This window comes from Kogia breviceps, chromosome 14 (genome assembly GCF_026419965.1).
Source record: "Kogia breviceps isolate mKogBre1 chromosome 14, mKogBre1 haplotype 1, whole genome shotgun sequence".
Taxonomy (NCBI): Eukaryota; Metazoa; Chordata; class Mammalia; order Artiodactyla; family Physeteridae; genus Kogia; species Kogia breviceps.
Window position 1 is genome coordinate 15398595 of NC_081323.1, and position 26452 is coordinate 15425046.

At 50.4% G+C, this 26452-nt stretch overlaps 2 protein-coding genes across 3 annotated transcripts in view; one reads left to right on the plus strand and one right to left on the minus strand.

Moving 5' to 3' along the window:
- The window catches only part of RIMS4 (regulating synaptic membrane exocytosis 4), a 67409-nt gene extending 41186 nt beyond the window's left edge, over positions 1-26223 (plus strand). Inside the window, exons 2-6 of one of the 2 annotated variants that reach the window (XM_059037861.2) lie at positions 113-254; positions 14810-14922; positions 15216-15317; positions 15937-16076; positions 21627-26223. In XM_059037861.2, coding sequence (XP_058893844.1) covers positions 113-254; positions 14810-14922; positions 15216-15317; positions 15937-16076; positions 21627-21845 — 716 coding nt within the window. In that variant the 3' untranslated portion in view covers positions 21846-26223. The remainder of the gene's footprint in view (positions 1-112; positions 255-14809; positions 14923-15215; positions 15318-15936; positions 16077-21626) is intronic. The other variant, XM_059037862.2, reaches the window with a different exon arrangement.
- On the minus strand, positions 19387-20337 carry LOC131741222 (small integral membrane protein 30). Its single transcript, XM_059037901.2, has one exon. The coding sequence runs from the start codon at positions 20197-20199 to the stop codon at positions 20023-20025; it is 177 nt and encodes a 58-aa protein (XP_058893884.1). The 5' UTR covers positions 20200-20337; the 3' UTR covers positions 19387-20022.
- Positions 26224-26452: the final 229 nt, after the last annotated feature.

Sequence of the window (26452 nt, forward strand, 5' to 3'; positions counted from 1 at the left end):
GAGGCTGAAGCTGGGCTGCCACCAGCCTTTGAAACACTAACCAGAGGACTGGTCTCTCTGTCCCCTTCCGCCCCATGTCTCTCCCCCCATCTCTCTTGGCCACTCTGCCCAGAAGGGGACAGCCGGAGGTTGAAGGGGGCCATCCAGAGGAGCACGGAGACGGGCCTGGCGGTGGAGATGCCCAGCAGGACGCTGCGCCAGGCCAGCCACGAGTCCATCGAGGACAGCATGAACAGCTATGGCTCTGAGGGCAAGTGAGTGTGGGGCCCACAGTTGTCTTGGGCGTGGTATGGGGTGGGAGGGACAGAACAGCGCCCTCCAGGATCCCTGGGTCAGCCTCAGGCTGGGAAGGGTGCTAACTCAGGGTCATCCTGGGTCAGCCTCATCCTCAGAAGGAAGTGATGAAGCAAGGATGCTCTGAGAGAGTGTGATGGAGCATGGACTCTGGTACCCAACTGTCTAGATCTCAATCCTGGCTCCACCGCTCACTGGCTGTGTGATCCTGGGCAAGTCACCTGTCTGTGCCTCAGTTTCCTCATCTGTAAAATGGGGACAATACTACCAACCTCATGGGGGTGTTATGAGGATTAAATGGGTTAATATTTATAAAGCCCATGGCACAGTGGCTGGCAAAGCAGTGTCAGTAAATGAAGAAGGGGGTTGACAGGGGTTTTGTTAGGATCGTTGTTATTTCCTCTTTACTCTCTTAGTTCCTTAAATCCCAATTGGTTTTTAAAAATATGTACTACTGCTTGATGAGGAGTTTCACACACATCAAGTTATAAAACATTAGGTCCAGCTGGCTCCTTGCCTGTGTTTCTCTCCCCCAGCTGTACATCAGAATTGCTGGGAACTTGCTACAAATACAGATCTCAGGGCCCCAAGTCCAAGCTGCTGAATCACACTCCTTGAGAGTGGAGCCTGGGAATTCCATTTTTAAAAGGCTCCCTGGGAGAAGACCAATCTAGACTGGGGCTCTCATTGTTGGAACAATCATGGACCCCTCTGAGAATTTTGGTAAAGCTTTGAGCCTCCTTTCCCCCTGATAAATACACACATACGCACCCGAACACAAACAAACACTCATTTTTTTTTAAAATTTTTAAAATTTCATTTACTTATTTTTTGGGCTGCATCAGGTCTTAGTTGTGGCACGTGGATCTTTGTTGCGGCATGCGGGACCTTTTGCTGCTTCACGTGAGCTCTGTAGTTTGCGGCACGTGGGCTCTCTGGTTGAGGTGCTCGGGCTCAGTAGTTGTGGTGCACGGGTTTAGTTGCCCTGTGGCATGTGGGATCTTAGTTCCCCGACCAGTGATCAAACCTGCGTCTCCTGCGTAGGAAGGCGGATTCTCAACCACTGGACCACGAGAGAAGCACCCACAGACACTCATCCTTACACGCACAGTCATACAAACACACTTCGTGTAACTGTAGCGGGTTCCTACATTCTCCTAAACCCCATCCCTGGCAAAGAAACTTTGAGCCAAAGTGACTTCCTCATTGTACAGATGACCAGGGCACTCAGAGAGGTTGTGGGGCTTGGCCTGGATCACACAGCACATTAATAGGTCTGGAACCCAGGCGTCCCGACCCTCAGCCGGGGCTTGTACCACAGCAGCCCATCGCTTCATTGTCTCAGCCGTCCTCGGCCAAGGAGGACAGGGATATCACCATCCTTGTCAAGCACAAGAGGAGACCGGGGCTTGGAAAAGTTAAGTGCCCTGCTGTCCAGTGTGATAGACCCTGGACGAAGGTGGCTATTTAAACGTAAATGAGTTAAGATTAAATATTCTTTTCCTCTGTTGCATTCGCCATATTTCAAGTGCTCAGTAGCAGCATGTGTCCAGCACCAACTGTATCGGACTGTGCAGACGTCGACCATTTCCGTCATCATAGGAAGTTCCATTGGACAGTCCTGGCTGAGTGGCTTGTCCAAGGCCAGACACCCAGCCAGCCCGCTGCAAGGTGGGGCTGGGGCTCAGCTGCCACCTTCTGCCCCCCTCCTGTTTCTGGCCCTGCCTCGCAGCTAGGGGCTCTGCCGCCTGAAAGCCTTCTCCCCCTCAGCCCCTCCTAAACTGGGCGTCTCCGGTCTCTGAATGGCCTTGCCTTGGCAGATGCTGCCGGTCCGCCCACCTCCTAGGGAGACTTTCTGGAGGGTGAGAAGAGAAGGAGGACAGGCGGGAGGGAGAGGGAGAGGAGGAGGACGAAGAAGGGAACAAATGTTTTCTTTAACCTAAGAAACTTGGCAAGGCAGCAAAACTTGGAGGAGGATATTCTAGGCATCTGGGTAGCAGTGCGTCCCTGCTGAGTTTCAGGGGGTCAGGAGATCTGGATACTAGTCCTGGCTTGGCCACTGACCCCCTGAATGGCCTTGGGCATGTCTCTAGTCCTCTAAGCTTTAGGGAGGCGGATAAACATCTCGTCTGTTGGCCTTGCAGACAGGTCAGAAGACCAGGTCACGGGGGCGGCAACATGGTGCAATGAACAACAGCAGGGGGGGTCAAACCCTTATTCCCATTTTACAGAAGAGGAGCTGAAGGCTCGGAGAGACCACATGACCTGTCCGAGGGGAGCAGCATAGGAGGGTGTCGTGAAGAAGAAATGAGATGATGCCTGCACATGACAGGTGCTTAGGAGCTGCCTCTTGTCATTTGCTGTCATGTGATTTAAGGGACCAGAGAGTACGCTATATTACAGATGTGTTCAAAGCCATGACTCTCGAGTCAGACAACCCTGGTTTTAGCCTCATTTCTGCTTCTTAAGAGCTGTGTAGCTTTAGGGAAGTTACTTTACCTCTCTGGTCCCAGTTTCTTCATCTATAGAAAGGGGTCCATAATAGTACAAACCAGTAATAGAGTTGTTGTGAGGATTCAATGAGTTCAATATATGTAAAACGCTTAGAACAGTGGCTGGCACATAGCAAGCATTATTATTATTATCTATTGTTATTGTTGTTTGTTGATTCAGCCACTGTAAGTTGAGTATTTTGCTCCTTGTGGCCAGTTGCATCCTAGTAGATAAGAGTGAGCCACCCCCATTATAACTGTGTCTAGAATGTGCTTAGCCCAGGATAAGCACGGGATAAAAGTTGGCTGTGATGATTATGGTTTTATTAAAAGGTTTGCGGTGGGTGTCTTGAGACAGTTGAGGAAGGATCAGGTGGTTTGGAGGGTGATTTGTCCAGGAGAGGGGAGAGCCTTGCCCTCCCAAGAGGGGCTGAGTCTTGGTGGAGCCCAACCCGGTGCTACCCCCTTCCTCCAGCACCTGGGTGAGGAAGGGAAGTCGAAGGGACAGGTAGGGGCATTGAGCTGTGGTCAGCCTCCTCTCTGTTCTAGAGGTATTTGGGGCACTGGCAGGACCCAGATGCCAGGCTCTGAAACAGGAGGGGGTGTGACCGTCCTCCCCCTGGGCTCCTGCCAGGCCAGCTGAGGCTTATAGGGAGCCGGCATGTTTGAGGAGCTCCCGCCAGCCTGCAGCCCCCGGTGCTGCTGGGTGTGTTCATTCCTGCAAGTGGGCACGGGGTTTTCATTTAGCACCTACAGTGGATTTTCATTTAATACCTACAGCATGCCAGACAATTGGGCCGGGCATCTCAGAGACCCTGCCTTCCGCTGACCACGCAACTAGCAGTGTGGTGAGAGATGCAAAGGGCAGGCACAGAGAACTTTGGAAATGCTTCATGCAGCCAGGTCTCAGGGCTGGGGAACAAGGGCTCCCCACAAGGGTTGGGCCATTCTGCCGTTGACAATGCTTGGGCTCCAGGCTACACAATACCAGTTACAGTGGCTTTAGCCCTTGCTATTCAAAGTGTGGTCCACGGCCCAGTAGCAGCCCCTGGGAGCTTGTTAGAAATGCAGCATCTCTTGGGACTTCCCTGATGGTCCAGTGGTTAAGAATCCACCCTTCCACTGCAGGGGGCACAGGTTTGATCCCTGGTCGGGGAACTAAGATCCTCATTCCACGTGGTATGGCCAAAAAAAAGAATAAAAAGAAATGCATCATCTCAGGCTTCTTTTTCTTTCTTTTGCTATTTAGCAAGGTAGTATTTTTATTTATTTATTTTTAAACAAGTTTCAAAAGATTTTTTTTTTTAATTGGGGTATAGTTGTTTTACAGTGTTGTGTTAGTTTCTACTGTACAGCGAAGCAGAGTTCCCTGTGCTGAACAGCAGGTTCTTACTAGTTATCTATTTTATACATATTAGTGTATATATATCAATCCCAATCTCCCAATTCATCCCCCGCCCCACTTTCCCCTCTTGGTGTCCATACGTTTGTTCTCTACATCTGTGTCTCTATTTCTGCCTTACAAACCAGTTCATCTGTACTATTTTTCTAGATTCCACATATATGCCTTAATATACGATATTTATTTTTCTCTTTCTGACTTACTTCACTCTGTATGACAGTCTCTAGGTCCATCCATGTCACTACAAATGACCCAATTTCGGTCCTTTCTATGGCTGAGTAATATTGCATTGTATACGTGTACCACATCGTCTTTATCCATTTGTCTTTCGACGGGCATTTAGGTTGCTTCCATGACCTTGCTATTGTAAATAGTGCTGCAATGAACATTGGGGTGCATGTGTCTTTTTGAATTACGGGTTTCTCTGGGTATATGCCCAGTAGTGGGATTGCTGGGTCATATGGTAATTCTGTTTTTAGTTTTTTAAGGAACCTCCATCCTGTTCTCCATAGTGGCTGTATCAATTTACATTCCCACCAATAGTGCAAGAGGGTTCCCTTTTCTCCACACCCTCTCCAGCATTTATTGTTTGTAGATTTTCTGATGATGCCCATTCTAACGGGTGTGATATGATACCTCACTGTAGCTTTGATTTGCATTTCTCTAATAATTAGTGACGTTGAGCATCTTTTCATGTGCCTCTTGGCCATCTGTATGTCTTCTTTGGAGAAATGTCTATTTAGGTCTTCCGCCCATTTATTTATTGGGTTGTTTGTTTTTTTGATATTGAGCTGCATGAGCTGTTTATATATTGTGGAGATTAATCCTTTGTCCGTTGATTCATTGGCAAATGTTTTCTCCCATTCTGAGGGTTGTCTTTTTGTCTTGTTTATAGTTTCCTTTGCTGTGCAAAAGCTTTTAAGTTTCATTAGGTCCCATTTGTTTATTTTTGGTTTTATTTCCATTACTCTAGGAGGTGGGTCATAAAAGATCTTGCTGTGATTTATGTGGAAGAGTGTTCTTCCTATGTTTTCCTCTAAGAGTGTTATAGTGTCCAGTCTTACATTTAGGTCTCTAATCCATTTTTAGTTTATTTTTGTGTATGGTGTTAGGGAGTGTTCTAATTTCATTCTTTTACATGTAGCTGTCCAGTTTTCCCAGCATCACTTATTGAAGAGACTGTCTTTTCTCCATTGTATATCCATGTCTCTTTTGTCCTAGATTAGTTGACCACAGGTGCGTGGGTTTACCTCTGGGCTTTCTATCCTGTTCCATTGATCTATATTTCTGTTTTTGTGCCAGTACCATATAGTCTTGATTATTGTAGCTTTGTAGTATAGTCTGAGGTCAGGGAGTCTGATTCCTCCAACTCTGTTTTTTTTTTTTTTTTCAGGATTGCTTTGGCTTCATCTCAGACTTCTAACAAGATCCCCAGGTGGTTTGTGGGTTAAGGTTGAGAAGCTCTGGCTTAACGGTAGTAATGTTCCAGAGCTAACACTATACAGAGCACTTGCTACATGCGGGCACTGTGCTAAGTGTTTTTACACATATTGACTCATTTAATTCTCCCAGTAACCTGATAACCTTGGAACTGTTAATATCCTCATGTTTCAGACGAGGAAATGAAAGCCAAAAGAGGTTAATTAATTTGCCCAAGGTTACACAGCCAGTAAGTGACTTCAATTTTGGGGATTCAAATCTAGCATTTGGAGTCTGCCCTTACCCATTCTACTTGACTCTTTCCCTCCTTTAATGGCTGCGTCTGTCAAGATTTCTGGAGGTGGATGCTTCCAGGATGGTTTGGTGGCTCAACGAGTCTGTCTTTTACCTCCGCAGGCTTCAGCATGGTGGACCGATCCTGGTTTATCCCCTGGGACTGGGGAAGGGTTTTCTCTTCCAGTGCCCCTTTCTGCCTGATTGAAAATTTGGTTCTGTATGTTAAGGATGGAAGGGAACAGTTATGGGTTGGGCAACTATCCAAGCTTCCACTCCCACCCCCGCCCCAAGCAGGCCTGTCTCCCCTAGATAAAGTGCAAGGATTCTAACCCCCTGAGAAAGGACCATGAGAACAGTACCTCCCCAGACCCCTCATCAATCCTGAGATACTCCCTGGTGACCATCTGCTTCAGTTTGGGTTCCCCAGAACCAGACCCAAGACATGGATTTGAGTGCAAGCAGTTTACTTGGAAGGTGATTCTGGAAAACCATGGTGGAGGGGCCCATAAGAGAGAGGGCACGGGAGGCATCCAATAACATGTGTGTTGAGAAGCCAGCTGCCACTGTGGGCATCCGGAGCTTAATCCTGATGGGGACTCTAGGAGTCAGTGTGGAACAGGTGCCTGAGAGTCATTTCCTGGGAGGGAGCTGGAGTATTTATACTCACTTTCATCGGTTACTGGTTGAGGGCTGTTCCTGCCCTTCCTGTGGCAACGAGGGCTCTGGAGACCAGAGAAATTTTTTAGGGGCCAGAGAAACCTAGCCAGAGGAATGAGGGTGCCAACAGTTAGAAGTCACTGAGCACTGACATGGTGAGGGTCAGGGCATGTGGGGCACAGCAGCAGTGTCTGCTGTGCTTTCTGAGTGCACAGCGCCACCATCTCCCAGCTGCCCGAACCAGACGACTCGCCCAGACACCTCCTGCTCTCTCGCACTCCATATCCAGTCCATGATTGGGCTCTACCATTTCACTCCTAATTGTCTTTGCCTCCATCCACTCCCCTCCCCTCCCCCAGCCGTTAGGCCAATCATCACTCTTGCCTAGATACCTGCAAGTCTCCTTTTTGGTCTAAACTGCACAGTCTGTCACTCAGCACTTATTTCCTCTGGATTCTGCCAGCTTCCCCCAGTCTGCAGCCGTGTGCCCCCTGTTCCACCACTGAACCTCTTACACTTCCCTCCGTCTCACCTCCAGATCTTCGTATACATTGCTCCCTCTACCTGGCACTCCCTTTCCTACCCATGCTCCCTCTTTGCCCTCTGACTGATTCTTCCTCCGGGTCTCAGCTAAGAACATAAGCTATATCTCATGTGCCAACTTCAGCTAATCGATAGTGGCTCCCTGAAATGCTGTGTTGAGAAGGATTCCGAAGTGCAGTCCGGGCTTGGCAGGAGTGTTGAGGTTGACTGGCAATGTCTGTCCTGGGAGTGGGCAGGGGAAGTGGAAGGGCACAGGTCTGCCATTCCTCTGGCTGCATCAGCAGCTTCCACAGCCTGTTCTTCCCCCACCACAGCACCCAGCAGTCTGCCTTACTTGTCACATGTGTGTCTTGTCTGTCCTACTAGACACTGAGTTTGGTGCCTGCTCAGCACAGGGCCTGGCCCACAGGAGGTGCCCCACAAATTTGGATGAGTAATAGGTGGAGACTACGTGCAGAAGTACATACACACACTTGCCTCTCCTTCCCGCCCCTCCCCAGCCTCCTTCATCACAGACCCAGGGTCTCAGCATGCTCCCCATAAACCCGAAGCTCTCCAGGCTGGCTGCTGGTGCCCCTCCTTCTCCTTGCCTCTGCCCCTTGTTGTCCTGTGGTGTCTGGGTCATCGGCATCCTGCTCCCCGGGTGTCTGGGTCACGGTGCCCCCAGCTCCGGAGAGCAGAGTGTGAGCCGGTGGCAGGGCCACTGCACCCGGCCTCAGGGTGGCTTCCTGTCAAGGCTGTTTCAGTCATCGCCGAAGGCCCAGGAGGATGGGTGGGTGGTCAGAACCCCCTTTCCCGTTCCCACCTCTGCTACTTAGCAGTCGTCGTGCCTGAAGGACAAGCAGGACAGATGTGGCCGTGGGCTAGGAGATGGGGATTTGTTTGCTTCTGTTTGATAAGCACCAGTATTGGTTGAGCGCTTGACTATACCAAATTCTGTTCTAAGGCGTTCATCTCTTTTAATACTTTCGGCAGCACCAAGGGTGGCCTACCATTGTTCATTCCTACTTCACCGAAAAGGAAACCCAGGCTCTGAGTGGTGAAGAATGTGTCTCTACAACCAGTGAGTGGGGGGAATCAGGATTAAATCCAGGCCTGCCTGACCCCAGAGCGTAGACTGCAAATCCCTGTGCTCTGCCCCGGGCAAGGCTAAGGTCCCCTCGGGACACAGAGACAGTGTAGCAGAGAGGTAGAGTAGGTGGACCCCGGAACCACACTCCCAGGTTCAAAGCCCAGGTCTGCCGCTTACCAGCAGCGTGATCCTGGTCGGGTTACTTAACTTTTCTGTGCCTTGGTTTCCCCTTCTGGAAAGTGGGTATTAATGATAAGTACCTAGCTTGCACAGCATTGTTAAATGAGGTTTAAATGAGTTAATATGGATAACTTAGTACTATCAGTGCTTGGCTCATGGCAAGCTTTTGATCAATAAACGATAAATCAAATCCCTGGCTTCACACCTAGGAGCTACGGTCTCGTGGCCCGGGGTGGGGGGAGGGGTAGGTTTGGGAATGTCTTGAATACTTGAGAAGCTGGAGTCAGGATTGTGTGATGCTGTGTATCCTGGCATACAGTCAATTCTGCTGCAGTGCTTGTTTTGAAAACGCAAATTTGTTCCCACACGATTGAAGTATTCTGGAATAATTTGAGCACAATATAAATTTTGCCTTTGCTCAGGTGTGATTTCATCCACGAGAAACACGAGGTGAACTCGGGAAACTGCACCCGTATAGGAATGCACAAAACATACTCCTCACTTCCTCCTGCTCCCTCAGTCCCCACCCCCCAACACACACCTGGTGGTACAGCTTCCCACCCGTCCGTTTCAGACAGCCCTCTGTCACCACATTGCAGTCACTCACACTGCAGACCTGCTGACACTCATTTCCAAAAGCAAGCGTCAGGCTGTCTTCAAGATAAAGCACCATATTTATTGTAGTATCTATGCGTTTCTTAACCATTTTACAGGTATAAGACTGTGCTACCATTTTTTATTATGTCACTGTCCTTTTTGTTTTCTTTTTTTGATGCACTTTTTGGGTGTTGTGCCCCTAACCATATTTTTCCCATAAGCTCTGTGTTTGACTGCAGGACTTTGCACTGCACTGTGGTTTTTAGGAATGTATGTTTTGCGTTACAGCAGAACCGACTGTATTGCAGGCTCAGCGAGGCTGTGGGAAGGTGGATGGATGGACGAGGGACATGTAGGGGCAGGTGGTGAATGGATGGACAGAGAGCCCATGAACCTTTCAGAACCACATAACCCATACTCACCACGAGGGCTGGGCTGCCTTTTAATTTCTGATGAGTTGAGACAGGCGATCCATCTGGAAAAGAGAGTAGAAGTCAAAACCCCCCAAATAACCCAATTATTTCTTTAACCATTGAGAACACGGGAAAACCAGAGGCCAAACTGAGCTCAAAGGTTAATAATAAAAGACAAGTGGGTTTCAGCTTCACAAACAAAACTAACAGGACTTGAAAGGCAGGAAATCTCATTTCACCAATAACACAAAATAAAAGGCCAGCAGAACAGAGGTTTTAATCCTCTTTCAGGTCTCTGCCTCCGCCTGGTGGCATGTGTCCCTTGGAAGAATCAGCTGCTGCAGCCACCCCGCCCCAGATGACCTGGGCTTTTTGTCTCAGACATCCAGATGCTGCACTTCCTAATAGGTCTGGAATCGGAAGTGCCATGAAAACACCACAGAGAGGGAGAGGAGGCTCTCCCAAGCCAGGCAGCAGGGACCCGCTAGCCACAACATCTCAATCCTTTATTCATTCAGCGGATGCTGTGTGCTCGGCCCTTTGCTAAGCACCTTGCCTGCGTCATCCTGTTGACTCTCCCCAACAGCTCAGCCAGGTGACTCTAATTTATTTCCATTTTATACATGCAGCTCAGAGAGATCACCAAACTTACCTCAGGTTGCACAGCCCTGGAACCCAAGGTCTGTATTATGCCGAGTTCAGTCTCAACCAGTATATTTTCCCAGTTTGGGGACAGCCCAAGGGTTTGGCAGTAAACATCTATTGAGTTCCTACTGAATAAGGCATGGTCTAAGTAGCAGCAAGTATGTGGCATTTCCTCATTCAGCACACTCTTTCCTACCCCTTTGGGAATGGATCCCATAAGCAGAGATTTTTCAAAACATTTAAAACAGCACAGGCACCCAACAGTGGAAGGGCTACACTCTGTCTCTAGGGTAGGTGTGGGCTCATTTGCAGGTAAGACGATTCAAGTGCAGAGGCACCAGCAGCTGGCCAGGGGTCACACAGCAGGCACTTGAGCAGCGAGGAGCAGGCTCAGCTCTGCCTTTGTATCCTCCGCGTTCCGTCCTTCTCCAGGGAAGTCCCCGAGGTGGAGCGGGGTCTCTGATGCAGTTGGTCCCCTGGCCAGCAGGGACCTACCTCCATTTTATGCTTCCTCCCTCCAGCCCCTTGGAGGGTGGGACAACCTGTTCAGGGTTTCTGGGGAGTCAGCCTGGTTCCTTGGCAGCCAGCGAGGCACCCTGGGATGGGAAATCAGGCCGCCACCCAGATATTATAAACAATTACCGCTGGTCACCAGGCCTGCCGGTTCCCCACTGTCTGCTCACAATCCCACCAGGAACTGGGGAGCAGACAATGACGATGTTGGAGGAAACTTTCAGTTTCAGGCTGCAGAAGGCCTTGCTCTGCCTTAGGGGGCTGGACCCCTTCAGTGCCTTACATCCCACAAGGTACCGCTATTTCTCGAGCTTTTAGAGTCCAGACCCTCCTAAGAGAATGGATTCCGGACCCTCAGGAGGCTGGGGTGGAAAAGAAATGGGCATGGAGGAAAGGCTGGGTCACCAGCTGTGAGCGAGTCCAGGTCTTAGCTTTCGTGCTGTCAATTCAGGTTCTTTGGGTTTGCAAGCATAGCAGGTATCCATTTCTGTCCCCAGGTAATTAAGTTATTTTTTCCATACTTTCTCTATAACACCGTTGCATAATTGTAGAGATAATAGATTCGGAAGCTTGACTGCCTGGGTTCCAGTACTACTCTGCCATATCTTAGTTTGGCCCTCTCTCAGGTGCAGTGGGAACATGTGTTCCTCTCCAGGGCGTGGGGGGGACACACAGAGCCTCAGAGATGCTCCAGAGTCATTTGACAAGACACTAGACAACATTTCTGCAAAGCATCGCGCCCTTTTCTCAGCTGCATCCAACAAGAAGCAGGGGCACGAGCCCCCTCTGCTTTCAAAGTCCCCAGACCTCTGTGGAGTTTCCCGTCATGCCTTAGCACTGCCAGCCCAGCCCGGGGACCCAGACCGTCCTCAGTTCTCTTCCCTCCCTGCCTGACCCCCTCTGCTCGCCCAGGCTGGGGATTTGGGATTGGTTTGTTTACTCACGGGCAGGGCAGCCAGGTTTTGCACCTCTCCTTCCAAGACTGCTGCTTCTTAGATTTGAAACTCAAAAGCTAAGAATCTGACTGCCTTGTTCTCTGCATCCTATGGGGTCATCCCTTCTCTGAGGCAGTAGACCTATGGTACCGTGGCTCCTGCCTGAATGGGGAAGGGGTGGCAGCAGGTAGTAGGAAATCATGAAAATGAAAAAGTACTCTCAATTTATTATCCTTCCATTGACTCTGCCAATAACTTAAGTCAAAACAGAATTTGTTGGAATGATTCTGGGACATCTCACGTGCTTGAGGAAAGAACTCTGTGGACAGGACTGGGTGGCTAGTAGTTTGGGGCTCTTTTCGAGGACAGGCCATTCACACGGCTGAGTTCTCATGACTGTTGGTCTCCGGGCTTCTCTTTTATTTCCCAGAGAGAGTCTTTGCTTGACTGAGCTTGGGTCAGCTGTCTGACCCTGGGTCCATCAGCTCTGGCCAGGGGACAGGGTCACTGCATTCATTAGTCAAACCAGTTGCTGTAACTAGCCTCTTCAATCAATGACTTATGGCTTAATGACAATGACTTAATACAGACATTTGTATTTTGCTCATGCAGACTTCAGCGCAGGTGTTTCTGGTCATTGCACCCAGCCAGGCTCCTTTATTCTTGTCTGTTTTTTTTTTTTTTGTAATCCAATACGTGTTTATAATTCCTCTACCGTCAGATATTTAGATTGTTTCCATTTTTACTATTATAAGTCATCCGTGGCTAAATACAGTCCTTTTCTCCTCAATATCCAAAAGCCTAAAACAGTTGATTTCCCTCTTTTCTTCCTGGGTCTCTGTCCTTTCCTGTCTTCTGTGACATTATATATACCTGCAACATAGAGCTTCTCCAAGGTCCTGAACTATACTCTTGCCCCTGCCTTGTCTCAGTCACCCTCCTGAGCGGGAGAGAAGTACTTAACTCTCTCCTGCTCCTCACTAGGCTCCTTTACTCTTGTGGTTTCACCATCCTGAGGACCTCGGGACCCTCTGCTGGTGACTCTGGTCAGGATAGAGAGAAGATAGTATGTGGGAGGTGACCTTCCTTCCTCTCCTCTTGTTGCTGGACCCTGTGTATCCTTCGGCCCCCAGTTCAAATTCTCCTCTCCTGGTCCATTCTGGGCCACTGCAGCCAGCAGTGATTCCTCTCTTCTGATGACCCCTGGGCTCCCACAACCCAAGGTGGGTGGGTAGAGGACTGGTTGTGCCTCATAAGAAGACAGTAGTCTTTTTTAGTTGTTTCTTTGGGGGGCAATATGGTTGTTTGCTCAGCAGAATGGTAGGTTGTTTGTGCACGGAGTCTTCTCTTGTTTCTTCCCCCAGCTTGCTTGGAATTTTATACGTAAAGGTCAAATAGTCTTGGGTGACATGAATTGGGCAGTGGCCTCATATAGTAGCAGGCACTGCCATCATATAGCCCTCGGACAGGTGTCTTTCTCACTCCTGGCCTCAGTCTTCCAATCTATGAAATAGGGAGTCGTCTGGGTTGGAGGACACCTTCCTGTAACTGTTTGCAGAGCCAGCAGGTATATCCTTTGCCAACTGCGAGGCTTTGTGAATTAGCAATGAGGTGTAAAGGCAGGCAGCTGTGGTTCAAGCACCAAGGAGTATGTCTAGGGTGTGAAGAGCTGAGTACAGGCAGAGAAGACCATGAGTGAATTGTTCTCTCTGAAGAACTGGGGAAAAGGTAGACTAGCAGAGTGGTTTGGAAGCGGAAGGGGGCGCCCTCGGAGTGGAACCAGGGACCCCCCCACCTCCCTTGGATACTCCTCCTGCTCCTTCAAGGCCGAGAGCCCAGCAGGTTCCCTGAGAAAGGAGCTTGGGGCAGGGTGGCAGCTGCTCTCAGGCTGGGGAACAAAGTGTTCACTGCCCTTGGGGCCCAAGGCAGGCTCCCCTTCCTGTTCAAAAAGCCCCTGGCTGTTGCTGTGAAACCCAGCTCACAGTACGTGCTTATTAAAAGTTAGCTGTTACTCTTGGAGCATGCCTAGGTGGAAAGTCACCTGAGGTTGGCCTTAGAAGCGTTGTATCTAAGTGCTGAGTCTGCCCTGTGAGTTCTGGCTTTAGGTTGGCCTGAACCTGCTTCCTCATCTCAATAATGCTGATAAAGTCAAAACAAAACAAAACAAAACCAACCTCCTTTGTTTGTGGCAAGGTTCCTATGAGAATGCTTTGCTACTAAAGGTAATAGGGGCACATCAGGCATGGTACTTAGTGCCTGATCTCATTAAATATAACAGATCTAGGAGATGGGAAAGAAAAAACTAAAATTGGTTTCAGCAAAGTAATATAATAATAATTGTTGTTGTTGTTGAATTATGTAACCAAAAAAAATGTATCTCTTGCTTCAGGCAGAGTTTGATCCAGGAGGTCACGCAGTGCGTGCTGTGTGATGTCTTCCTTCATGGGCTCCAGACGGCAGCAAGAGAGCTGCCAGAGGCTCCAGTTTTCTGTCTTAAGTTCAAATCTGATGGGAAGAGAGAGCTTCTCACTTCCTACAGTTCGAAGAAATCTCCCCGGGCAGATTCTTGTGAGCTGCATTGGGCCACACGCCCAACTCTGAGCCAGTCACTGGCTAAGGAAGGAACGGCTTGATTGGCTAGGCTGAGCCTACGCCAGCCTCTGGAACCAGGTCTGCTCTGCTGCTCCATGGGAATCAATGCCTTGGGGGAAGGGCCTCCCCAAAGGAGATTTGAGGTCTTGTTCCCAAAGGAAGGCGTGTGGACATTGGGCAGCTCTATGGCAAGAACAAGTGCGAACCTCAGAGGCTGAGCCACCGGCGCCGTGCATCTCAAACTGTCCAGTGCAAACAAGTTTTCTGGCGCTTGTGTTAAAAACCAGTTGCTGATTCAGCAGCTGGGGCGTGGGGTGGGCCTCAATTCCCTTTCTAATCAGCTCCCGGGTGATGCTGCTGGTGTCTGGACCACACTTTGAGTATCGCAGCTCTCACCCATAGAGCCAGGCATTGACAAACATCATCTCCCGTGAGTCCTACAGCCACCCCGAGAGGCGGGTGTCACCATACCCATTTCATGGAGGGGGAACCTGAGGCTTGGCGAGGAGAGGTAGGACAGGGAAAGGTATAGGACACAGAAGCTAAGCCCTGGAATTTTGGAGTCAGAGCTAAGATTTTAGGGCCATTAACGTAGAAAGGAGGCAGAGATAGGACAGCGGTCTGCCTGAGGCTGGATGATGGATGTGGACAGCATTGCTGTGGAATGAGGGCCATTCTGGAGCTGATTGCCTGAGTCATCAGAGTCCTCAGTCGGCCCCTGGGAACGTCTGCTTTTGTCTCATTCTTTCTTCTTACAGCCTTAACTATGGAGGAGTTTGCCTGGCATCGGACGCCCAGTTCAGTGACTTCCTGGGCAGCATGGGGCCAGCACAGTTTGTGGGCCGCCAGACCCTGGCCACCACGCCGATGGGTGAGTGTCCCAAGACCTGATCCAAATGTTGGGGGGGTCCCCACCAGAAGCCCCGTGTCCCTCCCTCCTTCCCATCTGTCTTGGCTTCATCTGCTGAGCACCCAACCTGGAGCCCAGTTCATACCTGCCAGGCGCTCCACAGAGCCCGGGCTCTTGGCGCGGGAGTTGTTCTGGTCTTGTTCGCGGTTGGGAGCAGGGGGAAGGGATCTCATCCCTCAGCGGAGAGGAGGAGCTGAGTCCTTGATGGCGCTCCCAAGCCACTTCCCAGTCTCAGCTCTTGGGGCCTGCTGCAGGGGATGTGGAGATCGGCTTGCAGGAGCGGAACGGTCAGCTCGAAGTGGACATCATCCAGGCTCGGGGACTGACGGCCAAGCCAGGCTCCAAGACGCTGCCAGGTGTGGAGGCTGCCCTCCCGTCTGCAAGGTGGGGGGGCGGGGGGTGGAGGTCAGGGGGATGTCCTGAGGGCTGTCTGGGTCTAGAAGAGAGAAAACTGGGTCCAGCTCTGGGGGATCCCTCAGTCCCAAAGCGAGTGACTCTTGTGTAACTGGTGATTTAGGATTTTTTTCTGGAGGCCCAGTTGAAATTGTCCATTGACCTTGTCAGCCTTCCCGACTGGACTGAGCTCCCGGGGAGCAGGGACTGACTGTCTTTCCTGTTTCTGGTTCTACCCTAGCGGCTGGTAGGGCTCATGGAATACCGTGGGTGCTCAGCAAACATCTGAATGAATGGGTCAACCATGAATATATAAGCCCGGGAAGGGTGGGCAAGCCAGGGACTGAGAGAGGGAAAGCGTGAGCAAAGGAAGGGGGAGGCAGGCAGGACCACCCGAGGGGGCCGCGTAGGCCCCAGCTAACCCTGGCTGCACCCCACCACCTACCCCCCCCCGCCCCTGTTGCCTCTTCTGCAGACCCCCTGGGGGGACTCTGATCCCCAGCAGCGGGTCCCTCTGCTGCGCCCTTTCGCCCACCATTTGGGGCTCAGGCTAGAACTCATCCTGCTGGCCTCTGTCCCCAGCGGCCTACATCAAAGCCTACCTGCTAGAGAACGGCATCTGCATTGCCAAGAAGAAGACCAAAGTCGCTCGCAAGTCGCTGGACCCGCTGTATAACCAGGTGCTGCTGTTTCCCGAGAGTCCCCAGGGCAAAGTCCTGCAGGTGAGGGGCTTGGGGGTGGGGCGGGGTGCAGTATCAGAGGGAGAAGGAGGCGCTTCTTGGGGGTGGGGGGGGGCCCCCTGTAGGGCCTCATCTGGAGGAAGTAGAGCACTGTGGTTAATCTGAGCGCCACAACTTGCTGCACGACTTTGAGCAAGTTCTTTCCGAGCCTCAGCTTCTTCATCTGTAAAATGCGGATACAAATAGTCCCCGCTGATAACGTTACTGTGAGAGTGGAATGTGTGCTTTGTGCAAGAAGAGTATTTGCAAGTTTGGCTCTACAAGTGGCTGCCGTTAACATCATCACCACCACCACCACCACCACCACCACCACCACCACCACCACCACCACCACCACCACCCTCTGGAGGCCAGGGGCTTGGCATGAAGCACAATGGCAATAGATAGACTGAAAGCCTTTGGAGGATCCAGAGAGGTCTTTGGCTCCGTGGATTTGGGGAGGATCCTGGAGCTAGAAATAGCTGCCCGTCATGGAGTCGGCAAGGCCCGGGTTGGATGCCTGCAGGAGCCCTATGCCTGCTCTCTCAGAGCTGCTATTTGGACACCTCTAGCTTATACCTCAATTTCTTGCTCCCAACCTGGGCAGGCAGAGCAAACAAGGGTAGGGCCAAGGTGTTACAAGTCGCCAAGACAGTGGGACTTTTGCCAGACTGGGAAGCCCAGGTCATGTCTAGGGCATAGTCTTTCAACTTGTGGGTTGAGACCCATCAGTGAGCTGTGAAATCAGTTTAGTGGGTCTCAACAAGTATTTTTTTTTGATGGAATGGAATAGGAAATAGGAAAGAAATAGGAAATAGGACTAGGAAAGGTAAGTCTTAGTAAGATAAGTCTTAACTTGGTAGAGCATTTGCCTCAATTATGAATCCCATGTGTTTACTGGGTGATGATACAAATGTCTGTCTTGCTGTATATAGTGGTCCAAAAAGTTTGGAAAAACCCTTCTGGTCTAAAGACATTCAGAGACAATTTAAAACAACCAGAAGACCACCTGGGGCCCACATCTGGTCCACTGGACAAAGGTTTGTGCATTTTGGCCTGAGCATCTTTGGAGAAGCTCCAGAGCACATCCCTATCTGGGATGCGGAGGGAGTGGGGAAACAGAAATCTGATGTGGGGTCCTTCCTACTGAGGCTTCTGACTAATGTCAGAGCAGGACAGACCCACTGCAATTGAGGAATGCCGGTTGTATTAGTCTGCTAAGGCTGCCATAACAAAGTACCACGGACTGGGGGGCTTAAACAACAGAAATGTATTTCTTACAGCTCTGGAGGCCAGAAGTCCAAGATCAAGGTGTCACAGGTTATGTTTCCTGAGGCCTCCTTGGGCTGCAGACGGCCACCTTCTTGCTGCATGCTCACACGGTCTTTTTTCTTTCTACATACAGACATTCCTGGTGTCTAGCTGTGTGTCCTAATCTCCTGTTCTTATACCAACACCAGTTAAAACCACAACCACCCTAACGGCCTCATTTTAATGTAATCACCTTCTTAAAGGACCAGTCTCCAAATACAGTCACATTATGGGGTTAGGGCTTCAACATGAATTTGAGGGAACACAGTTCAGCCCATAACACCAGTGAAAACAGACCCATCCACACACCAGACATGAGCTTCTCATCAGCTGCCTAAGGGGTGTTGAAGACTTGTTAGTTGAGTGACCTCGGACAAATGATTTAACCTCCCTGAGCCCCAGTTTAAATGGCTGTGAGACTGGAATCCTTTTTTGTAGGGTTGTTGGGAAGGTTGAATCTAAGGCTGGTTTAGCCTTAGAACAGTTCCTGACATGCAGTAACCAATAGCAGTGGCCCATGTTGTTTGCATATTACCCTGCATGCTTGAAGAACGTCTTACAGCTTACAGCGAGCTTTCACATCCATTATCTCCTGTGATCCTCGCTTGCCAGGTAAGCTGAGTGCAGGTGATTCCATTTACAAACAAGAACTCTGAGACCCTGTGAGGCTAAACGACTTTTCCCAAAACCACCCAGCCAGCACTGGGATTAGGACCTGCGCGTGTCTGACCCTAAAGCATGTGCATTAAGACAACAGGCTCTATGAGTGATAAGCCAGCCCACCTTTGGAGAGGGGCAGACTTAGAACCTGAGGCGCCGGAGAGCAAATGACGGTCCTGTAGCCACAGACCATCCATCTGGCCACTCTAAGAGAGGAGGTTGACCAAGAAATGAGGAAGGCACTGCAAAAAAGAGTCTGTTGGAAAAAAGGAAGGAGGCTACCATGTACACTATACACGTAGCAGCCACTTTTTTAAAAATTGAAGTAGAGTTGACTTACAATATTGTGTTAATATCAAGTGTATAGCAAAGTGATTCAGTTATTTTTTTCAGATTATATTCTACTATAGGTTATTATATGATATTGAGTATTCTTATTGCTATCTATTTTATATATAGTAGTTTGTATCTATTAATCCCATACTCCTAATTTATCCCTCCCTCCCTCCCTCTCCCCTTTGGTAACCATAAATTTGTTTTCTATGTCTGTGAGTCTATTTCTGTTTGTGGTTTTTTTTGTTTTTTTTTTTTTTTTTTGGTGGTACCTGGGCCCCTCACTGTTGTGGCCTCTCCCATTGCGGAGCACAGGCTCTGGACGCACAGGCTCAGGGGCCATGGCTCACGGGCCCAGCCGCTCCGCGGCACGTGGGATCTTCCCGGACCGGGGCACGAACCCATGTCCCCTGCATTGGCAGGCGGACTCTCAACCACTGCGCCACCAGGGAAGCCCTATTTCTGTTTTGTAGATAAGTTCATTTGTGTCATATTTTAGATTCCCCATATAAGTGATATCATATAGTATTCGTCTTTGATTCACTTCACTAAATACAATATTCTCTAGGTCCATCCATGTTGCTGCAAATGGCAATATTTCATTCTTTTTTATGGCTGAGTAACATTCCATTGTGTGTGTGTGTGCACCACATCTTCTTAAGCCAGTTGTCTGTTGATGGGCACTTGGGTTGTTTCCATGTCTTGACCATAGTAAATAGAGCTTCTATGAACATTGGAGGTGCATGTGTCTTTTCAAATGAGAGTTTTCATCTTTTCTGGATATATACACCCAGGAGTGGGATTGCTAGATCGTATGGTAGCTCTATTTTTAGTTTTTTAAGGAACCTCTGTACTGTTCTCCATAGTGGCTGCACCAATTTACATTCCCACCAACAGTATAGGAGGGTTCCCTTTTCTCCACACCCTCTCCAGCATTTATTTATTTATTTATTTATTTTTACATAATGGGTTTATATTTAATATAGTACTTCTCACCATGGAGATGTTAGCAGTTTATAAAGTTTTTTTGTTTTTGTTAAACATTAAATCTTTTCTCCATTTCAATGTCAATATAAAGTATTTTTTTACATTAAATCTTTTCTCCATTTCAACGTTAGATACATCGAATACATTTTCTAAACTTTTTCCCCCACAAAGAGATGTTTTAATTTTTGACCAACTGTATTTAATATCTAGGTACAATATTAATTTGGGAGATAACAAAACAAAAATGCATTAAAAATATGGAGAAAAGACTCCTCAGTGATGAAGGAGGCAGTGATTATTACTAAACAGTGGCAATTTCCTAGGATTCTGGGCAAGAGTTTTCTTCTAATTGAGAATTCTGAAACTATGAAATATTACTTGTGCAAAGTTCAGCCATCTCACTTCTTTGACCTTCTTTCTAACTAGCAAATGCAAATTACAGACAGCATTTTTCAGTGTATTATTTGTTGTGAAGAAAACGTTCTGTTTTCCATTTAACATAAATATCAATTTGTTCCTATTTATAGGGAAATAACCAAGACTATGAAGCTACCCTATTTACTGTTTCTTGAGAACTTTCAGACACCAAAACTCAGTTCTGAACCTCAATAGCACAGAGGTTTTCAGGGCAAGGTTTGATTCAGGAGGCCCTTCAAAGTCACATCTGTCCATTTCTCTTTCGTGCATATACCCCCAAACAGGCACAAATGCCTGTAATGCTGAGAACCACACCTAACAAGAGAGCGATTGCATCTCCGGCTTCTACTGCTTCAACAACAGGCAGCACCAGAAGCAATGAAAAGACTAGGAACAATTGTGTTGAAACTGAGGTCATGATGTTGAGATCTTGAGGTGACTGGTTCTTAAAGGCTGAAGGTTCCAAAGAAAGCGGTTTTTGTTTAATTCTATCAGTTCAGGATGCTGGCTAAGAGGTTCCACGTGACAGAGCCTTCCAGGAAGCAGCCATTACAGGAATCTCCAGCATTTATTATTATTATTTTATATATATATATAATTTATTTTATTTATTTATCTTTGGCTGCACTGGGTCTTCGTTGCTGCGCACGGACTTTTCTCTAGTTGCGGCGAGTGGGGGCTACTCTTCGTTGCTTTGCACAGGCTCCTCATTGCAGTGGCTTCTCTTGTTGTAGAACACGGGCTCTAGGTGCGCGGGCTTCAGTAGTTGTGGCTCACAGGCTCTAAAGCACAGGCTCAGTAGTTGTGGTGCACGGGCTTAGTTTGCTCCACAGCATGTGGGATCTTCCCAGACCAGAGCTCGAACCCGTGTCCCCTGCATTGGCAGGTGGATTCTTAACCACTGCGCCACCAGGCAAGCCCGTATTTATTATTGGTAGACTTTTTGATGATAGCCATTCTGACCAGTGTTAGGTAATAGCTCATTGTAGTTTTGAATTTTTCTAGTAATTAGGGATGAGCATCTTTTCATGTGCCTATTGGCCATCTGTATGTCTTCTTTGGGAAAAAAAAAATAGTCTGTTTGGGTCTTCTGCCCATTTTTTGATTGGGTTGTTTTTTTCAATATTGAGTTGTATGAGCTGTTTATGTATTTTGGATATTAACCCCTTGTCAGTCATATCATTTGCAAGTATTTTCTACCATTTCTGTAGATTGCCTTTTTGTTTGTTTGATGGTTTCCTTTGCTGTACAAAAGCTTTTAAGTTTGATTAGGTCCCATTTGTTTATTTTTGCTTTTATTTCTTTTGCCTTGAGAGACTGATCTAAGAAAATATCGCTACGATTTATGTCAGAGAATGTTTTACCTAAGTTCTTTTCTAGGAGTTTTGTGGTGTCATGTCTTACACTTAGGTCTTTAAACCATTTTGAGTTTATTTTTGTTTGTGGTGTGAGAGAGTGTTCTAATTTCATAGATTTACATGCAGCTGTCCTACTAGCCACTTTTTAAAACTTTGTTTCCAAGGATCTGGCAGCAGAGGGCCTTTTGGCGGGTAGGGTGGCAGGTAGGACACTCATAATGTAGGGTCAGCCCTCAAGGCTTAGGCTCAGAGATGGGGCGTTTGGAGGATGGAAAGAAACGGCAAGACCAGAGGCAGGAAGCCAGTCATCCAGGGACCAATAATGGTGGCCCCGGAGCCAGGAGAATGGGGTGGGACTCAAGCCATTTTAGGCGGTAGAATTCCCTGGACTCGGAGACGAATGGGGCGTGGGGTGACCCCAGGTTCTGGTTCTGGGCCCGTGAGTAGCACTGGCAGGATTTGAACCACTGTGTCTCTTGCCCCGCAGGTGATCGTGTGGGGGAACTACGGGCGGATGGAGCGGAAGCAGTTTATGGGTGTGGCCCGCGTACTGCTGGAGGAGCTGGACTTGACCACCCTGGCCGTGGGCTGGTACAAGCTCTTCCCCACCTCCTCCATGGTGGACCCAGCTACGGGCCCCCTGCTCCGGCAGGCATCCCAGCTGTCCCTTGAGAGCACCGTGGGGCCCTGTGGCGAGCGATCTTAGTGCCAGGGAGGGGGAGGGGCTCCCCAAGATGGTCTGGAGACCGCCCAGCCCCGACCTGGGACCCCAGGCCCAGGGGCACATTGAACAGAGGAGGATGGGGTTCTCCCCCCACAGCGGGGAAGCAGAACGGGGAGACCTGCCCCCTCAGGGCCCCTCCTCACCCCTTCTTTGCCTCCTATCCCCTGAGACCTTCCCTCTCCCGATGGGATTGGCTGCACTTTTGACTTGGCTGGTTCTTGACCTGGTGGATGTGGCTGCAATCCGGAGAAAGGAAAGACCGAGGTGGCAGAGCAAACCATCCTCCTGCCCCAGACACTGTCCGACCGCTCCCCCTTTTTGCCTCCTTGGAAGCTCGCTGCCCGGAGCCAAGTCCAGAACCCAGCGGCCATCTCCATGGTGCCAATTACCAGCAAGTGTCTTTCCTGCGGCACCGGGTTCAGGCAGCTACTCCTGCCCCAAAGCCTACGGGGCAGCTTTGCAAGGATCCGGAGCCAGCTCCGGGGGGCCCCAAGCCCCCGACTTGAAGAGGAGCTCAGGCCTCCCTCCACCTGCCCGTGGAAGGAGCTTTGCCGCAGCCTGTTCGAGTCCATCTGTCCGTCCCCTGCCTGCCCCTCTTATGGTGGCTCTAGGACTTGGGGTCCTTCAGGGACCAGAGGACAGGAGGGGTGCCCTGGGCCTGGCACAGACCCCCAGGGGTACCTGCCTCTGTGAGATTGCAACAACCTAGTTTGCAAACCATTAGTGGACTGGACAGAACTCTGTCGCCTGTGTTTTAGCAGAGGAGCTGTGGGGCCCTGATTTTTGAGAACCCCAGCTCCAGAGAGCTCACCGTCTCTGAATTTTGGGGATGCGGGATTGGAGAGGGAGTCTGAGGAAAGCTGGGCTTGGGACTGGTGGTGCCCAGGCGAGGGTTTCCCAAGTAGGAGAATCCCTCCTTGCTGGATGAGGTCAAAGGTTATCTTGTCTGGCCCTCTGCCTCCAGGCTAAGGGTCTGGGGAGGCAACAGAGCTCCCCAATTTTAGTCTTTTTAAACAAACTATCCTGTACTAAGGGCAAAACCCACTGCCCCAGCCTCAGTGACCATGGCTCAAGGAGAGAGAGAGAGAGTGAGGAGAGGCCTGAAGGTGAGAAGTGCGAGATTCCTTCTCTAGCAGGCCTGGGGCCCTCCCCAGGGCCTTCACAAGCCCTTTTGCATGCTGGGGAGGACGCAGGCTGGCCCCCCTCTCTAGAAGCACATTTCTGCCACCTCCCCTGGGAGGCGCCCAGCCACCCACTCCCGATACCCACATTACCCAGTCCTGCTGTGTAGGGCATAGTCCTGGTTAGCCGGGTAGGGTTAGCGTGCCAGGCCCTGTACCTGGTCTTAGCTCACACAGAGTCCTTACAGAGTCCCCAGATGGGGCGAGAGGAGATGGAGTGCATTCCAGGAGATGGCCTTTCCCTCCTCGATGGCCTGGCCTGGGCCTGGATCTGGAGCCTGGTTCACACGGGAGGCCGCCCGCCCCCCGCCCCCCCCACCCCCCTCTCCTCCCCTCTTCTCCCTCCTCCTCCCCTCCCCCTTCTCCCCCTCCTTCCTCCCCCTCCCCATGTAGAGTTGTAGCCAGAGCTGCCCATGATACTCAGATGTTCTGATTTATTACCCTTGGTACTGATTTTATTTAGGAAGCACTCCTGAGGATGTGAGCCTTGGCAGAGGGTCCTGGGCTCCATCAGGGGAGGTGGTTTTCCACTGGGGATGCCCGGCTGTGTTGAGTCCCACCTTGCTCCCAGTCCCCCTCTAGGCTATTGACCAGGTGATTCCTTCCACCTGGAGTGCCCCCCCCCTGCCCCCGCAACCTCAGCCTGTTTGAGCCCTGGGCACCCTTTAGAGTTCTGGATGAGGTATAGCGCCCCCATGCTCTGGGAAGGGGAGATGGAGGTGCCCCTTTGATCCAGGAGGCCTTCAGACCTTCCTGGGATTGTGGTGGCTGGAATCCCAAGGCTGGGGCAGGAGGCAGCGGGGCTCTGGAGGCCCAGAATCAGCGCCTCCCCCGTGTGTTTTTTTTAAACCAGTGTGATTTTTCTGCCGTTCGTTTATTACTCACCATTCGTAATATTTTGAGCCAGGAGAGCGCCTTCTCTCTCCAGCTGTCACTGCTCTGGTAGTTCAGGGGTAGCTTTTCAAAGACAGGGCGGAGCCTGGCTGTTTCAACCAGAGAGTGGGGGGTGTGTGGTCTGTGCGCCCCAGTGTGAGCCTGCCCTCGGGTGTCTGCACAGCCTTTATAAAGAGAGAGAGCGTGCTCCAAAGCAATAACATCCAGAGGGTGGTCACCGAGGGCCCCCCTCAATGACTTTCTTGTTTGTTCTGTGAATTCTCAGCTCACCTCCTGGAGGGGTGGGCTGGGGTGAGGGCTGGAGCCCTCTTTCTTTGTATCATCGTTGTGAGCACATGGCCACCTTCCAAGGGGCCCCGACCATTTGGCGTGGGAACCACCGTCTGTCCTCACCAAGGGATGGGGGTTTGGGGAGGGGTGACTATTCTCATCATTAGCTTTGGGGAACCTTCAAGCCTGCTCCTGTCTGATCCGTTGCCAGCTCAAACTCCCCCATTTGGAGAAGAGCAGAGAGGGTGGAGTTGGGGGGATTAGGAGTCGGCGGGCTGGGGTCTCTAGGGGACAATTTTTTTTTTTTTTTCAATCCCTGGGCCAAAGGTCACATGCAGGGGTACGGTGGGAGGGAGTCATCTCCACTTTCCTTCTCCAGAATCTGCCTGTCGCACTAAAGGGAAAGGGGCTTTGGGACCATTAGTGAAATCATTTCCATTTTACAAAGAGATCACAGGTCTCTGGGGTCACCTGTGAGTTTATGGCACCCCCAGCCTGGACCTCCTCCTCCCACCAGAGGCTGAGCTGGAGCCAGGGCAGGACCAGCTGGGGCCACCATTTCCCACAATATTTCCTCCATCCCTTTCTCTGTGTCCGTCTCCCAGGGGCCTTGAAAAGATGGGCAGTGCCAACTGTAGCCCATCTGAGAGGGGAGGAAACAGGCTCAGAATCAGTAAGTGACTTGCCCAAGATGAGACCCCTCAGCATGTGAGCCAAAACGAGGGCTCCACTGTCCCTCCTTTGTGGGACAGAAGACCATCACTCCAGGGCACATCTGCCATGATAAATATTTGTGACCTTTAAGCCCTGGGCCACCCAGCCCTGCTTGGTTCCATCTTGATGGGCCAATAACTTTTCTGGCCCTGGGTTTGGAGGAAAGGGTTGCCATAGAGACCTCGCTCTCCTGGGGGTCTGGCCTGACTAACTGAGGCTGTGCAGGATTTGGTCCAGGCCTTGATGTCTAAGTGGAGACTCCCGCCAAGGGGCCACAACCCCTCCAAGACCAACCTGAGGGAGGCAAGACACTGGTTCCTCCCTGGGGCTGTGCGGGAGTGAGCTGGCTTTGGTACACCTCATCTTAAGGAAGTCCTCACCAGACCTTCAGATATAAAACAGCTGATCTGCCTGTAGTGCTTTTCAAACTTTTTTTGTTTTCAAAGTGCTTTTACCTTGAGTGTAACCTCACAAGAGCCCCTGGGCAGTCGGTGGGCACCTGTATTATCAGCCCCATTTTACAGAAGAGGAAGCTGGGGCCCTGAGAGGGGGAGGCACCTGCTAAGGTCCCACTGTGAGCTGGTGGCTGAGCCTGGATGAGAACTCAGTTCTCCAACAGTTCAGAGCTCTTTCTTCAACGTGGGGTGAAGCAGAGAGTTGAGGTCATGCACTTTACAAGCTGATCCGCCATCGGGCTCCTTATATCAGGAGCTCACGGGCACACCTCCGTGTTCAGAGGCACCCCTGAGCCCCGCCGCCCTTGGAGCACGGCTGTTGCGTCAGGCAAGGCCACCTGCATTTATTTATTGAGCAGCAGCCCTGTGCCAGGCCCAGGGGACTCGGGGGCCCCACCTCCATCCCCCGTTGCCCCGTAATGACTCCTTTGGGCTCGGAGAGGCCCTGTGTCTGTATAGCAGCATCTCCGAGTGGACGGGAAACGTTCATGTCCATGAGCTCATCTGACTCTCAAACCCTGACGGGGAGGCACTGACTGTGCCCATTTGACACATAGCTTCTGTGAGGGCAAAGTGGAGACTTGAACACGGGGCCTCAGGCATCACCTCTGGAGCCCTTTCACTCTACCACTGCCTCCTGAGGGGTGGCAGGAAGGCAGGACCCCTGGTCCTCAGGCCCACTTTCCACTCACTCACCTTTTCCCCCCTTCCCTCTTTGGGAGCAGGAGCCCCTCAGGCTTTTGGGGAGGGAGGGTGTCCTGGGTCCCTGGGTTGGAGCGGGTCACGTTGCATTGTGTTCATGACCATGTAGCTCATGTTGAAAATTAAAGTTTTTGGCTTTTCTAACGTGGCTTGCTCTGCCGTGTGTTGACGCACTTCTCTCTGGGACACTAAAGGCCCTTGGTTTTAAGGATCTGCGTGCTCCGGGATGTCAGCTTTGTTAACGTCTCCTTATGGGGCTTGGGCCTGGCCCAGGAACCCTCCCAGAGATGCACAGGAGGGAACAGGGTATGGGTGAACCCAGTCATTTTACAGGTGTGGAAACTGAGGCCCAGGGAGGGGATGAGACTCCCCG

Excerpts from the sequence above, each read along its gene's own strand:
- LOC131741222 (XM_059037901.2), bottom strand. The coding sequence starts at position 20,199 with ATGACCTCAGTTTCAACACAATTGTTCCTAGTCTTTTCATTGCTTCTG.